General features: G+C 63.3%; 2 protein-coding genes across 2 annotated transcripts; one reads left to right on the forward strand and one right to left on the reverse strand.

Moving 5' to 3' along the window:
- The first annotated feature begins 137 nt into the window (after positions 1 to 137).
- FOXS1 (forkhead box S1) lies at positions 138 to 2,324 on the forward strand. The gene has a single exon (XM_068207733.1). The coding sequence runs from the start codon at positions 856 to 858 to the stop codon at positions 2,200 to 2,202; it is 1,347 nt and encodes a 448-aa protein (XP_068063834.1). The 5' UTR covers positions 138 to 855; the 3' UTR covers positions 2,203 to 2,324.
- A 3,100-nt stretch (positions 2,325 to 5,424) lies between these two features.
- On the reverse strand, positions 5,425 to 12,587 carry MYLK2 (myosin light chain kinase 2). The gene is made up of 11 exons (XM_068207720.1): positions 11,032 to 12,587; positions 10,600 to 10,910; positions 9,570 to 9,675; positions 9,273 to 9,366; positions 9,041 to 9,150; positions 8,717 to 8,858; positions 8,458 to 8,528; positions 8,104 to 8,232; positions 7,652 to 7,804; positions 7,134 to 7,266; positions 5,425 to 6,786 (listed from the first exon to the last, which is right to left on the reverse strand). The coding sequence occupies exons 1-11, from the start codon at positions 12,570 to 12,572 to the stop codon at positions 6,706 to 6,708; spliced, it is 2,871 nt and encodes a 956-aa protein (XP_068063821.1). The 5' UTR covers positions 12,573 to 12,587; the 3' UTR covers positions 5,425 to 6,705.
- Between the last annotated feature and the right edge of the window lie 2,807 nt (positions 12,588 to 15,394).

A 15,394-nucleotide genomic window follows, 5' to 3' on the forward strand; every position in this document is an offset into this window, starting at 1 on the left:
GTTGGGGGCTGGCTCTGGGGTGAGGGGCTGGTGCTGGTCCGAGCGGAGCACAGGTGGCTGGGGAAGCTGAGTCCAGACAGAGCCTCATGTGAGCAAAGCTAGCTCAGCCCCAGCCACAGCGTGAGACAACCCCCTGCCCCAGCACTGGCTCCAGACCTGTCCTGCCCCTTGTCCCAGCCCCTTGGCAGGAGTGAAGGCAGCAGCGAGGTGCCTGTTAGCTGCTCTGCTGACCTGGCAACACAGAAGGCTGTCCCAAAGGCAGTCACCACCTGTGTCTCAGTTTGCACTCATGAACAGTGTGATGAGGCTCCTGGGGCCTGTGCTGCGCCCAGAGTTTTGGGAACAATGCAGGGACCTGGCGCAGGATCCAGCACAAGGCCAGGCTGGGGGCAGGGGCTGAGGCACTGGGGTGGGCATGGGGCAGATGGGCATCTGAGGGCAGGCAGCACCTCAGTCCTGCCTGCATCCCTCTCTCAGCCTCACGCCAGGCCCAGCCAGAGCCTGGCTGCTCACCGTGAGCAGGAAAGGATGAGAACCAGGTCGTGGGAACCTTCCGTGGGAAAGGGGGCTGGGGAAGCCGGGGGCTGCGCCCGCCTCTGCCCTGGGGAGGCCGCGGCCGTGCCAACCGCGGGGCCACTGGCTGCTGGCCGCAGGTCTTGGCGGCGCATCCGTTTGTCTGTCCACAGGGACCAGTGCTGGACGGCAGAGTCCTGCTCCGCCCTGGGCGGCCCCTCAGAGGAGGGGCCCGCCGCCCCCTCGCCGGCCGGCGGGTTTTAACGGGCCGTGCTGGGGCCGTGCGGCAGAGCGGGAGCGGGATCAGCGGCAGAGCTGGAACGGCGGGGGCCGGCAGGGAGGATGCAGCCCGACCTCCCCGTCGGCGACGCGGCTCTGCGCAGCCCACCGGCCCCTGAGCCGGCCGGCGGCGCCTTCCCCAGCGCTGAGGCCACCAAGCCACCCTACAGCTACATCGCCCTCATCACCATGGCCATCCAGAGCGCGCCCGAGCAGCGCATCACCCTCAGCGGCATCTACCGCTACATCATGGGCCGCTTCACCTTCTACCGCGAGAACAAGCAGGGCTGGCAGAACAGCATCCGCCACAATCTCTCCCTCAACGAGTGCTTCGTCAAGGTGCCCCGTGACGACAAGAAGCCAGGAAAGGGCAACTACTGGACCCTCGACCCCGACTGCTACAACATGTTTGAGAACGGCAGCTTCTTGCGGCGCCGCCGACGCTTCACCAGGAAGAAGGGTCTCCGGGATGCACCAGGCACTGAGGGAGACGAGGGGCGCGGGAAGACCCCCAGGCAGCAGGGGCAAGGGCTGCCCGCTGCCCCGCTGCCGGACGAGGGGAAGGCAGAGGGGGGCTACAGCTCGCCGTCGGCCACAGGACGCCTGCCGAGCCCCGCCGCTCTCTCTGAGGGTGCCGGAGTGCCGGGGTGCACCGAGCCCTGGGCCCGGCGTCAGCCGCCCAAGGCCAGGCAGCCCTGCCTGTACCTGCCGGACGTGGCACAGCCCAAGGGGCCGTTCTTCACGCCCCCCGAGAGCCGCCCGCCCAAGGAGACTGTCTTCGGGGGGCTCCCGGCGGCGCTGCAGCTGCCCCGGCCAGGTCAGTACCCATTGCCCAGCGAGCGCCAGGCCCAGCACCAGCACCCTGCCCTGCTGCCTGCCCTGCTGCCCACCCAGCACAGGGACCCCCCGCAGGACTCACCGGCCACCCCAGACACCCCCCCAGAGCAGCTGGAAGGCAAGGAGCTGGCTGCCCCTGGGTTGGGGCCGTGTCAGTCATTCGGGCAGGTGCCACCTGCATTCCCTGGCAACCTCCTGGGCACGGGCAAGCCCCCTCCATCCTGTTTCCTGGAGGGAGAGGGCTACACGCAGCCCCACCTGCCCATGTTCGGCTCCTTCAGCCGGCCGGGCCCCGAGGCGCTGGGCAGCAGCTATCAGTGCCGGGTGCAGGCTCTGAGCTTCTGCGTGAAGGAGCGGCCCTGCAGCACAGCGCTGGAGCATCTCCTGGCTGCAGCCCCCCCGGCCTCCACCGCCCCCCGCCAGCCACCCTTCGGGGCCATGGGGCCACGGGCAGGTGAGCAGAAGGAGCCATGGGGGCCGGGGACCACGATCCCACTGCAGGGGGGTAATGGCTACCCCCTGGGGCTGCCTCCCTGCCTCTACCGGACACCCGGCATGTTCTTCTTTGAGTGAGGGACTCCCCACCCTGGGACAACCCAGCACCTAATAAAGCACCTTCCCCAACGCTGCCTCTGTGGTCTCTGTGCCCCATTCGAGGTGGGCAGTGGGCAGGGGCAAGCTGGGGACCCCCAGCCCCAGCTCAGGTGCTGGCTGGGGGACACGTGCCCAATGCCGGCCTCCATCCCCAGCAGTCCCTCCATCAGTGATCACTGACTGAATGGTGAGGCCATGTGGGGACGGGGCATGGCCTTGGTCAGGGCACCTACACCCAGGTCCTGTGTCCCAGAGAGATGCTGGGGACAGGGTCCTGCCACAGTGTGGGGCCAGGAGCCCCTGAAGCGCCATCCCATGGCAGTACGAGGGAACTTTGTTCCTGGTGTCAGGGGGATGGGCTGCAGCAGAAGTTATCCCCCAGTGGAGCCTCACTGTCACCTCCCTGGACCTGGGACCCCTCCGAGTTAGTGTTTTCACAGGATGTCACACGTGGCACAAGTGGCACCAGCCTCAGTGTTGCCCCAGAGAGACTGCAGGGAGGCACCAGGGGTTGTGGCACAGCGTGGATGCTCTGCTATGGGGGGGGGACAGGGCTCCCTCCCCTCTCTGCCCTTGCTTGTGGCTGTGTCAGTGCTTGGCTGGAATTCCAACTAGTCCCTGCAGACCAGGGACCGAGACCAGGGCAGCCCCAAAGATGGGCTGTGCCAGGGGCTGCAGCTCTGATGGGAACAGCCCGGAAAGTGGATTCCTCCAACCTGAATCATGCAGGGTGGCTGCCAGTGAAGAGGCACCAGCTGAGTCACCGCTGTTCACACTGGGCTGGGCACAGGGATATGCCCCAACTGGCCCAACTGGGGGACATTGGAGTGGGCAGGGTCCCCACACAGCCCCAGGATGGGACCTCGCCACCAGCCCCTTCCCACACAGCACTGGGACACCCGAGTCAGCACCCCTGAGCACAGGAGTGGGGCCAGAGTGATGCTGGCAAAGTGGGGGGCTGTGCTTGCGCCCCTCATCCTGCCAACCTCAGGCTGGGAGAGGGAGCTCCCCAGGAGCAGCAACACCCAGACCCCATGGCACAGCCAGCCCCAGGATAGACACAGGGTTGGCAGGGGCTCTTCATGCTGATGTGAGGACCAAATTTTTGTCAAAGTCCCCCCAGCTCCCCAAGGCCAGGGGAACTCCAGTTTGGCCAGTCTCGGGGGTCTCTGCGGGGGCCGTGCTGGCACGGAGGAACACTGCCGTCACTCGGGGACCGGGAGCACCGCGGCCACGTCAGCTCTGTTATCAGCCCGCAGACGGCTGCTGCTGGGCCATGGCTGTGTCCCAGCCCCGGGCAGGGCAGGGGGGCCGCCCTTCATCATCGGGAACTGCCACTCGGCCCTGGGCCTCTCTTTTCTCCCTTTTTTTTTCCCTACCCAGTGGAAAACAATATTTGAGCGCCTACATCATGCTGGCGTCTCCGGAGCGGCCGGCGGCGAGCGCGGCTGACCTCAGCCCCCTCCTTCGCACGGTCCCCGGGGGCGCGGGAGGAAGCGAGCGCCGCAGCCGTGCCCAGGGGCCGTCTGGTTCCCACGCAGCGTGGCCGGGCCCATCGCCCGCCGCGGCTGGGAACACACGGCCCCGGCCCCATGCTGTGCCCGAGATGGGGTCCCCGTGCTGGGAGCAGTGTGGCCCGTCCCACTGTCCCCCAAACTGCAGCAGCCGCTAGGGATGGGCACTCCTGTCCTGCACTGCCCGGGAGCGCAGATCAGAGCCATGCGCTCTCCCAGTGCTCCCCTTTCCCGTCCTCACCCTGACTGCCGGTCATGGACCCGTTGTTCTCCCAGCTCTGCCTCCTCACTGGCTCGCTCCCGGCTCGCTGTGGGTGGCCTGATCCCCCGCCCGCTCGCCCGCTCCCATCCTGGGCCGTGCCGTGGCCGGGACTTGCTGCACCCGGTCACGGGACGAACCTGCTGCCGCTGCCGGCGGTGCTGCCAGGTGCCGGAGGTCTGCCCGCTCCCCTCCCCTCCCCTCCCTGCACTGCCTGCGGGGATCCTTGTTTCTGCAGGCAGGGTGGGTGCCACAGGGACAGGGTGCATGGGGAATGTGTGCTGCTCCACGCTCCGGGGATGGATGCTGAGGACACACGTGTGCACATCCCCACTGCACCAGGCATCCGTGGGGGTGATGAGGACCCCACACATAAGGGATGGACCTGGCTGCCGTGGCATGTGCTGGACCTGGAGCATTTGGCCACAGTGGGACTAGTCCACTCCAAGCAACTACAGGGGTTCATGAGCTATCAGCTGGGAGCATAGGACGGGATCACAGCTACTTCCATGGGTGTCAGCCCTGTGGTCCCACTCATCCAGCCCCATTGTGTGTCTCTGTAGGGTCCCAGGGTAGGAAGGAGGGGACTGGAGAAAACAAACTGGGCTGTGGAGTAGGGGTCCCACACCCTGGGTTGTGCTGGTGGTGTCTGTGTATCCCTCTACCACAGATGTGCACACACAGGGCTGTGTTCACAGCCTTGGAACTGATCCCCTACAGCAGCTCAGGGTGCCAGGAGTGTCCAGGGCTGATGGTCCATCTGGAAGACCCGTGGCCACCCCACAGCAGAGCCCTGCAGTCCCTGTGGCCGTCCGGGGCCAGGGCCGGGACCGGGGCGACGCGCGGCTCCTGGGGCCAGACAGGAAGGAGACGTCACCGCCGTGGAGCGTAACTCAAACCAGATGGGGCTGCGCTGGCGTCCAGGCCTGCGGGGTGGTCACCGACAGGAACCGGTCAAAGGCTGCCGGCAGGAAGCGGCTGGGAGGGACGCCTGTGGCGGGAGCCGGAGTCCAGGCTCTGGCAGCCTTAACCACTTCAGGGCCAGCCTCAGCTCCCTGGGCAAAGGGGCACCAGCACCCACCTGCCCTTGTCTGGGCATCCCACCCAATATGGGCAGATGCTGAAGATGTGAGGACAAGTCTGACTGACAGCTGATCCATCCACCCATCGATCCAGTCATTTTCCCTTCCCCCATCCCCCTGGGGTGCTCAGAGCTGTTGGGTGTGTAGACCAGAAACCCTTGGCACTATGCCTGCGCAGCCCTACCCAGGATGTACCAGGTGGTCCCTGTCCACAGCACAGCTTGGACCCATTCCCTCTACCACAGAGATGAGATTCTGCTTCCCATCTCACTTATCCTGTGACTGTCAGGCCCCGCAGGTGGGAGTAGGGCCACCCCAGCCCCCAGAGTGGCAGGTGTGGGCTGTGGGCAGACCTGTACATTTATTTACAAGAAGGTGAGCGCTGTGGAGGGCTCCATTATGAGGCAGGGTCCCACCAGCCGTGGCTTCTGCCCGGTGGGGACAAGGCTGAAGCCCCTTCCCTTGCTGCAGCCCATGTGGGGTGAGCAGCCATGATTCCCCGTGTCTCTCCCCAGTGTTTTTCCAACAGGCACAGAGGGCAGAGGCAGCTCCAGAGCAAACACACAGCCTTGACTTGGAGGGGGGCTTAGCCATGGCAAAAGCCAAAGCTGGGGGACCTCTTGCCAACCCCCAGCCCTCCTGCAGTGGGCAAGGCTGGATGCTGCTAATCCCAGGGGATGCCCATCCTCTGGCAGCACCAGGGAGGCCCAAGCGGGGCAGGCAGAGAGGACGGGGATCGGGACAAGGCGCGGGAGCTGGAGCAGCACCCCTCTCCCCAGTCCCAGCAGGTCCCGCGGAGCCCCCGCACGGGGCGGGGGAGCTGGCGGCCGCGGCCGGAGCGGCGGAGCAGTTCCGGTGTGTTGGTGGTCGGGTGAGCGGTGCCGGCCGGAGCGGGGAGCGCGGGCCAGCTGCTCTGCATTAGCCCGCCTCGCTCATCGCGATCTGCCGGGGACGGGTGAAGCAGAGGTTGTGTTTTTCCCCCGCTGGCAGAACCGAAGGGCAGGGAGGGCAGGAGGAACACAAAGCCTCCTTCTTTCCTCGTTGGCTCCCAGCTGGGGACGCCGCTGGAAGCGTGCTTGCTGCTTCCTCCCTTCCTGTGCGAGCAGCAGCTCGGGCCAGCTCTGCTCCCACATGCCCAGCTGGCCAGGAGGAGGTGCTTGAGCCCCGGCTCCCGTGCCAAAGCACCGGGCTGAGGGTCCGCGGTGCCCTCCAGCATCATCGCCGAGCCACAGAGCTGGGAAGGGAGGCCGGGCAGTGCGGGGGCCAGCGGCAGTGAAGGCAGGCAGGGCTGCGGCATTTACAGGCAGAGATGGCACATTTTGAGTCCAAAAGCAGCAAGCACCAGGTGGCCGAGGCAGCAGGATCACACCGGAATGGCCTTCCTCCTCCGAGGGCATGAGAAGGAAGCATGAGCAGAGCAGAGATGCTGCAGGTCAGGCATCACACAGCCAGGCCAGGGCCAGAGCTGAGATCAGAAACCTTCACTCCGGAGCAGCCTCACAGTCTGAGACTGAGCAGTGATGTGGTCCTGGGCGCAGTGGGACCAGCTCGACAGAGCTGCTCCAGACTGGGGGGGGGTCCCTCTCAAGTGGTTCCTTTCTGGCCTCGGCTCTCCTGGGAGCCCAGCTCAGATGCCCAGCGCTGTCAGGGACCCTGAGCTGGTGATCTTCCTGAAGCGGTTGGCAGCGCACACCCCGATGAAATTTTTCTGTGAAAGGGAAGAGGAAAGATTCTCATCCTCTGGCAAGGGCTGTGTCACCAAAGGTTGAGCCAGACCCGGCTCTGGGGCCTGACACTACTCCTGCCCCTAAAAGCTGCTCTTGGGATGGGCTCAGGAATAACCACCACAAAGGGACGTGTGCTTGATGGGGGTGTTACCTCAGGGGCATCCACGCTCAAGGGTCCCCAGCCCTGTGTCCCAGCTGTCAGCAGCACAGTGAGACGGAGCCATTCTCCATGCTACAGATGCCATCCACCAGGACAGGCAGAGTCTGGCAGCCCCCTCCCAGGCCCCTCAGAAGCTGCCGACCCTCATGCCCTTGCCGGACCCCGCACCTTCCAGCGCCGCCTCATGACGTATTTCTTGAGCAGCACTTGGGACTTGAGCCGCCGGTTGGAGCGTTTGGCCTTTTCTGCCAGGTTATTGAGCCAGGGATGATGCAGGCACTGGTCAGCACTCATCCGGGCACTGGGAGAAAGATGGGCCCACATCAACCCTGATCAAGCCCCTCACCCCCAACCAGCCCCCTCTCCAGCCACTCCAGAGCCCCAAAATCCCATAGCCCCAAAATCCCATAGCCCTGCAGGGAAGAACCAGATGGAAGGATGTGCCCAGGGACTGGCGGGACAGGGCAGGATGCTGAGGGGTCCAGCACATCCTGCTTGGGACAGGTGTCCCTGCAGGGATACAGGGCTCTGTTGGGAACAATCAGAGTGGGGCAGAGCCCCATGGGGTTAATTCAGTCCTGGACCCAGGGGATGCTGCTGGCCCTGGTGAAGAGGCAGCATGTGGTACCCGAGCCAGCTCTGGGGATGCCCATCCCAGGACCCCATGGCCACTGCCAGCCTCACACCTCTTATCCTTGATTATGAGGTTGGAGACAAAGTCTTTGGCCTCATTGGAGACACTCTCAAAGGTCTCCTCGTCGAAGTACCAGTTGGCAGCCAGGACATTGTTGAGTGTCTCGGTGTCATCGTCACCCAAGAAGGGAGAGAGGCCGCTGAGCCTGGGGGTGCAGAGAGGTGAGGAGTCGCGTGCTCTCAGGCTTCATCACCTCCCAGACCCCCAGGAACAGAGCCAGTCTGGCCAGGGATGTTCCAGGGATGTGCTGCCACCGTCCTGCCTGCAGCCAGGCTGAGCCTCTTCCTGCCCCCCAGCCCCACACAGCCATCTCCCCATCCAGGACCCCCCGCCTGCCACCAAGCAGCCAGGTGCCTGGGGACAACTCTGCACCCAGAGGAGCTGTGCCCCAGCACCACAGCTCCCCAGCATGGCACTGGCAGCCCCCGCCCAGCCCTGACGTACAGCATGTAGGTGATGACGCCCATGCTCCACATGTCCGTGGAGTAGGAGACCTGCTCGTAGTTGACCACCTCGGGGGAGAGGAATTCAGGGGTGCCAAAGTTCACTTTCAACTTCTCATTGGGATTGTACCTGCAGCCAAGGAGGGGTGCAAGTCAGCAGAAGGGGGACAGACTGCTCCCCCAAACCACTGCCCCTCTCTCAGCAGATGCTGCCCTCCCCAGCTAGTCAGGGAGTGCCGTAGCCAAAATAATGGCCTAGAGCAGGTCCTGGGGCTCCTGGTACCCCAAGGCACACAGAAATGAAGGGTGGAAGGGGAACAGGGAGGAGGGACAGAGCTGAGAAAGAAAACCTCACCTTCGAGCCAGCCCAAAGTCGATGATCTTCACCATGTGCCCGGTGGCAGCAACGCAGAGGATGTTCTCAGGCTGTGGGGACAGGGTGACATTTGCCCCACCACCAAGAGAGGACATCCCTACTGCACAGATCCAGCAGCCCATGGGTCCTGCAGCTGACCCCCACCAGAGCAATGCTGACCCACAGGCATCCCTCCCACAGCTAGCCAGTGTCCTGCTGTCACCCTTGGCCCTGCAATTGTCAGCCCCCAGCCCCACACCTTGAGGTCGAGGTGGAGAACACCCATGTGGTGCATGAAGCGGATGCCCTCGCAGATCTGCCGGACGAACACCATGCAGTCCACCTCCGTCAGGTGGTAGTCGTCGTCGATGATACGCTCGAAGAGCTCACCACCCTCCACACTGCATGGGGATGGACCATGGGGTCACTCTGGGGAGACTCCCTACCCCAAGTCATCCTCCTATAGAGCTCCTTGCCCTCCTGAGGACTCTGGCCCAGCTCTACCATGGGGGCGCTGAGCAGAGAGCCAGAGTGGGATGGAGCACTTTGGGGTTGGACAGCCCCAAGGTAGGCAGACACTCACAATTCCATGAAGAGGATGATCTCCCGGGGCGTTTCGATGGCATCGTAGAGCTGGATGAGATTGTGGTGGTTCAGCTGGTTCATCACGTCGATCTCCAGCAGCACCATCTCCTGCAGAAGGAGCCCCAGTGTGGGCGTGTCAGCCTTGGCTGTGCCACTGGGACAGGCTGTATCCCCACACCAGGGGCACACAGAGTGTAACACTGCCACCACCTGCCCGGCATCGTTCAGACCTTGTCCTTTGCTCCCTGCTTCCGGATCACTTTGGCTGCCAGCTTGAGCCCCGTCTCCTTCTCTGTGCACGTGTGGACTTCACCAAACTTGCCCCTGTGGAGGGAAGGAGGAAGGGAGAGAGGGAGAAGTGCCCCCACCATCAGTCACCCAGGCTGCTGGGGACCCTCACACTGCACTGTGGTGCTGCTCTGCACTGCCCGAGGCACCCGCCCATCATGACCACCGACACAAGGCCACTGCCCAAGGCTGGAGAGCAGCTTGGGACAGTGCCAGGAGAAGTACTGGGGTATCCTTACCCCCCCAGGATGTCCTTGGAGTTGAGGCTGAACTGGGAGCTGACGCTGGCGGAGCGCAGGGTGACGGTGCGATGAGCGAAGGGCGCTGGCGGCGGAGGGACATCGTCTGCCAAAGACAAAGGATGAGGTGAGAAGGGAATCTGCTGTCCAGGGGACCCCACTCTGGATTATCCCAGGCTGCCCTGATGTGAAGACAGGCACCCAGCCAAGCCTGTGGGTAGAGGATGTGGCCAGGTACTGAGTACTGGGCTGTGAGCCAGAGGTTCACAGCCCTAGGCTGGGGCTGCACTGGATAATGCAGCAGCCCCTGAAGGGTTATTATCCTCGCTACTGCCCACAGCATTGCCCCGCTGCATGGCACCAACCCTGCTCCATGGAACCCCGCTCCATGGCACCCACTCCCCTCCATGGCACTCTGTTCCATGGCACCCACCCTCCGTCATGGCACCCATCCCCATGCATGGCACCCGCCTTACTTGATGACAGCCACCCCCACCAACCCACATGTCACATTTACCCTTTCCAGACCATGCTGTTGTCTGTCACCCTCTCCAGGCCAAGCCCCCTCCATGCCACCACCTCCTGCTCACCCTCCCAGGACAGATCCCACTCAGGAGCACCCCGTGCACACATTCCTGAGCCACCCTTTCCCAGATGAGAGCAGGACCCAGCCTCACAGGGATCCCCACAAGCACCCACTGCCCCAAAGCCCTGCCATCCCCACAAGGACAGTGCTGCAGGATATGAGGACATGCTGTCCCCTGCCACCAGCCAGACAGTCACTGTCACTCCCCAGGCTCCTCTTCCTCACAGTCAGTGTGGTCAGAGCAGGCCAGGAAGGGACGCGACGTATTTAGCCCTGTTTACAGTGAAAGGGGAGCTCGGAGGCCACCAGGCAGGTGACAAGCCAAGGACAGGAGCTGGCAGCACGGAGGGCAGTGTGGGCAGCAGGCAGGGTCAGGGGTTCCCCGGCTGTCACTCCACAGAGTGTCTGGGGGATAAGGAAAAGGCAGCTACCTCATGACCTTACCCAATATCTCAAAAGGGTCTTCCTTCCCAAAATCGGGGGTGAGGTAGGGGCTGGGGGGTGGCTTTGCCTCTGTCAAAGATGGTTGCACCCCAGGTCCAGGCTGCTCCACCACCCCAGCAGGATCCGGGGCCTGCGCTGTGGCACTGGGCAATGTCCTCTCCTGAGGGGTACTGGGGGGCTCCAGGGGCTGCAGGTCCCCCAGGGCTGGTGGGCCAGAGCCAGGTTCTGTCAGACCCTCTTTCAGCTCCACCATCGTGGACTCCTCTTCTATTGTCTCCATCTCTGCCACCTCTGCCCAGGGCCGCTCCTCCCTGGAAGCAGGAGTAGGAGCTGAGCAGAGCCCAGCCAGCAGCTCCCGAGCCCAGCACCCAGAGACCCAGGGCTCCCTGGAGCAGTGAGGGGGATCCCCCCATCCCAGGAGGGAGTGGGTACCTGTGGCAGGCAGCCGGGCAGCTCAGGCTCTGCAGCAGAGGTGGGCGCGGGGCTTCGGGGATCGTTGGTGGCTGTCCCTCTGTCCCCTTGGACACTTCCTCCCCTTCACCCTGAGCCTTCACGACAGCCACGGCCGCTGCCTCTGTGGGCTCCACAGCCCCATCCCCAGCCTCTGCTCCAGGTGTGGGAGGCTCCACCTCTGCAGCTTTCTTCCCTCCATCCTGAGCCTTTGCAGTAGCAGGGACCTTCTCCTTTTTAGAATCTTTCCCTTCATCCCCAGCCTTTGATGCAACTGTGGATTTTTCCACCTTTGCAGTTTTCTTCCCTCCATCCTGCACCTTCACATCTGCTGGGGACTTCTCCTCTGCAGGCTCTTTTTTGCCTCCACCTTGAGCCATTTTTTCAGCTGGTGTTTTCTCTGCCTTTGCTGCTGCCTTCTCTCCATCCTGAGCCTTAGCAGTATCTGGGGCTTTCTCCTTTGCAGGAATTATGGCTTTCTCCTTCATTGAATCTGGGGCTTTCTCCTTCACTGAATCTGGGGCTTTTTCCTTCACTGGAGCTGGAGGCTTCTCCTTTGTGGGCTCCTGTTTGCCTCCATTTGGAGCCTTTTTAATTGCTGGGGCTTTTTCTGCCTTTGCCTCTTTATTCTTCCCACTCTGAGCCTTTGCAGCATTGGAGGCCTTCTCCTTTGCAGCAGCTGTGGTTTTCTCCTTTGCAGGTTTGGTATCAGCTGGGGCTTGCTCTGCCTTTGAATATTGCTTCCCTTCATCCAGAGCTTTAGCAGTGGCTGGGACCTCCTGTTTTGCAACCACTGTGATTTTCTCTTTTGCAGGCTCTCCTTTGCCTCCATCCTGAGCCTGAGCTGCAGCCAAGGCGGTCTCCTCCACAGGTTTTGCCTTCCCTCCTTCAGAGTTTGATGCAGCCAGAGCCTTCTCCTCAGTGGACTCTGCTTTTCCACCACTCTCAGCCCCTGACCCACCAGGTGCTCCCTCCTTCTTGGTCTTGTCCTTTCCTCCATCCTGTGCCTCAGTTACAGCCTGGCCCTTCCCCTCCATGGGCTCATCCTTTCCTCTATCTTTAGCCTTTGCAGCAGCTGAAGCCTTTCCTCCTTCGAGCTCTCCTGCAGCTGGAGCTTTCTTCTTCCCAGGCTTCTCTTTCTCATCCTTCCCTACACCCTGGGCCTCAGTGGCAGCCGGCACCTTCTCCCCGGTGGATGCTGCCTGCCCTTCATCAGACGCTGCTTGTCCTCCATCACGCTGCACAGCCAAGGCCTCCTCTCCTGGAACTGCTTCCCGTCCATCCTGGAGCTCTGGAGCAGCCAGGGCTGTCTCCTGCTCCGGCTCTGTCGCCCGTCCACCAGCCTTCTCCTGCCCAGGCCCATCTGTGCCTTTGTCCTGTGCCGCGGTGGCGGCCGGCGCTGTCCCCCCCGGGGGCTGGGCAGCCTGGGGAGCTGCAGGCGCTGCGCTGCCCTCGGCCTCGGCGGGGGCCGTGCCGCCAGCCCCCCCAGTGTCGGCCCCACCCGCGCCTCCGCCCTGCTCCATGGGACACTGCAGGCAGGAGGCGGCCGCCCTGCGGTGCTCCCGGTTCGGCGAGGCTCCTGCGGGAGAGAAAGCAGCAGCTGAGGGCTCGCCGGACCCGACGCCCTGCAGAGGGGACGGCAGGACTCGGGCAGCGGCTCTGCTCCTGCAGGGACGAGCTGCTGCAGGGATGAGCTGCTGCCATGCAGCCGGGAGCTGTGCCCCCGCCGCCCAACCGGCGGCTCCCGGGCTGGTGGCACCGATCCAGGGACCCCACGTGGCCGCCAGTCCCGGCACCGTCCCATTGTGCCCCGATATCTGCCCCGCGGTGACTGATCGATGGCCTGACCCCGGCACCTGTCACCGGGTGCCTGGGGCCTCCGACGTGCAAACAGCCAGCGCGGCGCGGCCAGGGTGACAATTCAAGGCCACATCCCACCATGGCAGGGCAGGAGACAGCGGCTCTGGCCCCGGGCTGGCAGTGGGGACCAGGAGAGGTGACCATTCCCGGCACGGCCCCACCATTGCTCCCCCTGAACCACACAGGAGGTCCAGCCATGCAGGCAAACCCCATCTGCTCAGGGGCCACACAACCACCGCACCCAGCAGCTTCCAGTGCTGCTCGTGCCCCTGCCCAGGGGCAACCAGCTCCGCCAAGGGCACCTGTTGGTACCTGTACCTACACTGGCCTCCAGCCCAGTACCTGATCCCCAGATCCCCTGGGCTGTTCTGCCCCGGGCTCCACTGCCCTCCTGTGCCCAGTCATCTTTCCTCACCCTGTCCCAAAACACCTCCCTGTGCAGCCGTCCAGAGCCCAGGAGAGCCCAGCCCCAGAATAAACCCAGCAGCGACCATCCCAGTAACAGGGAAGTTGCTTGCTGGCCTACTGGAACAGGAGGTGTAGCAGAGCAGTCCCCGGGAGAGCATTCCCACCTCCCCCAGCTCAGCACAGGAAGCCCGTGGGGATGGAGGTGTTCTTCCCAGGGCTGGGGGCTCCACTATCCGCAGGACCCCCCACGACCACGCCCCAAGTCAGAAGCCGTGGAGACCCCCCCGACCCCGTTACCTGGGTCCTGGTGCAGTGGGTGGTCAGGGGGGCAGCATCCACACTGTGGCAGCGCCGGAGGGAGCAGCCTCTTCTATCCCGGGTGTAACGGAGCCGGATTAGCCGGGCAGAGGAGGATCCTTTACAGCAGCGGGAGCCGGCCCACTTCGCCTTTCCCAGCACCTGTTACTGCTGGAGCCCGTTCAAAGGACACGCCACTCTCGCCTGTCCCCCGTGGGCTGGGGACACACAGACAAGGGGCAGGGGGAAGGGATGGATTTGCCTCCTGCTCCAGCACGGCAACACAGGGAGGGCTGGCATTGGACACAGTGGCACCCCAAAACCATCCCATGGGTGTGGCCTGGGTGAGCTGGACAGGATTCAGGTGGCTAAGGCCCTCCAAAGTGCCCACAGGTGACACAAGGTAGCCACTGGCCAACCCACAGGGATGGTGGCCAGGAGCAGCTGGTGATGGTGCTGGTCCCTGTGCTGGTGAGCTGTGGCCAGCTCTGCCCACTGGCACTGGCCCTTTGGGAGAGTGGCTCCAAAGGACCCTGCACTCTGTAGGTGTGATGTGGCACCTCTGGGCACTGCCACTGGGCCCTGATGAAGGCGACAGCAGCTGGGAACCGGACACTGGCCAGCGGCTGCAGCCTTCCCTAGGAGCAGTTGAAAGACTTACTTCCTGCAAAATCAAGTGTTTTGGGAATCAGGGAAAGAAACAGAGGAGCTGGAGGCTCCAGAGGGTTTGGGCTGTGTATGTGGGTGCTAATGCCCATAGCACAGGCATTGCCAGCTCTTTCTGGGGTGCTGCACCCCAGGACACACCTCAGGCACTGTGTGGGGCTGAATCCTGGCATTTGCTGAAGGAGTGTGACTCTCCCCAGGCCCAGGCTGGCCAGGTGCCCCAAGGGAGGCTGAGGTTACCCTGGGCTCCTCCAGCCTCAGCCCCTGCCAGCTGCCAGCCTGGTCCTGCCTCCCAGTTCCCCACCCCACAGCCACACAAAGCTCGGGTCCTGCCAGACACCAAACCTGACTGCTTAAACCTTGCTTTGCTTTCTCCTTAGTTTAAACCTTACCTGTGGCAGGGCTGGAGGCTACAGCAGCAAAGGAGGTGGGGAGGCTGCCCTGCCCAGTGCCACCCATGATGGAGCTGAGTCAACCAACAAGCAGCAGCAGCCCTCCAAGAGCAGTGCTTAATTTGTCTGCACCACCTCTCAGGAGGACCAACACTGCTCAGCCAGTGCTGCTGCTCCACGTTGGCAAATCCCAGCTCCCAGTGAGCCATCAGCATCTGTGTGCCACAGTCTGGGGTCAGACTTTGCCACCCGTTCACATGTGGCATTGAAATTGAGAAAAGCCAGGATGAGAACACAGCTGTTCCTCTGTCCTTGAGGTGCTGCTGTCCCACCTGTCCCTGCCCTGGCCTGAGGCACCCACCATCCACACCTCAATGCAAGAGCAACACTTGCTCAGTGGAACACTGCTGGGGACTCCTGAGCAGACATGGAGCTGTCCCGCTCCAGCCTTCACAGATGGGATTTGTGGCTTTAACCAGGCCAGTTCCTTTCCTGAAATCCGTGGCAGGACTTGGAATGTGATGAGGACCAGCAGGGATAATGCAGGAGCAGGCACACAGCTCCAGCTCACTGATGTGTTGATGTAGTTGTGTACAAGCAGAGGTTGAAGCATCACCAGCAGCCACAGTTCTTGGTGACAATGACACACACACTGCCCAGCCCTGGCACAGCCACCAATCCTGTGATGAGTGGGAGTCCCCCACCTTGGCCTCTGTGGGGCC

Source organism: Anomalospiza imberbis, chromosome 17 (assembly GCF_031753505.1).
Source record: "Anomalospiza imberbis isolate Cuckoo-Finch-1a 21T00152 chromosome 17, ASM3175350v1, whole genome shotgun sequence".
In the NCBI taxonomy this organism is placed as follows: Eukaryota; Metazoa; Chordata; class Aves; order Passeriformes; family Viduidae; genus Anomalospiza; species Anomalospiza imberbis.

Excerpts from the sequence above, each read along its gene's own strand:
- MYLK2 (XM_068207720.1), bottom strand. The coding sequence starts at position 12,572 with ATGGAGCAGGGCGGAGGCGCGGGTGGGGCCGACACTGGGGGGGCTGGC. Across the intron at positions 9,676-10,599 it reads AGACCCTTTTGAGATATTGG|ACGATGTCCCTCCGCCGCCA; the intron begins GTAAGGTCATGA and ends TGTCTTTGGCAG. Across the intron at positions 9,151-9,272 it reads AGCAGGGAGCAAAGGACAAG|GAGATGGTGCTGCTGGAGAT; the intron begins GTCTGAACGATG and ends CTCCTTCTGCAG.
- FOXS1 (XM_068207733.1), top strand. The coding sequence starts at position 856 with ATGCAGCCCGACCTCCCCGTCGGCGACGCGGCTCTGCGCAGCCCACCG.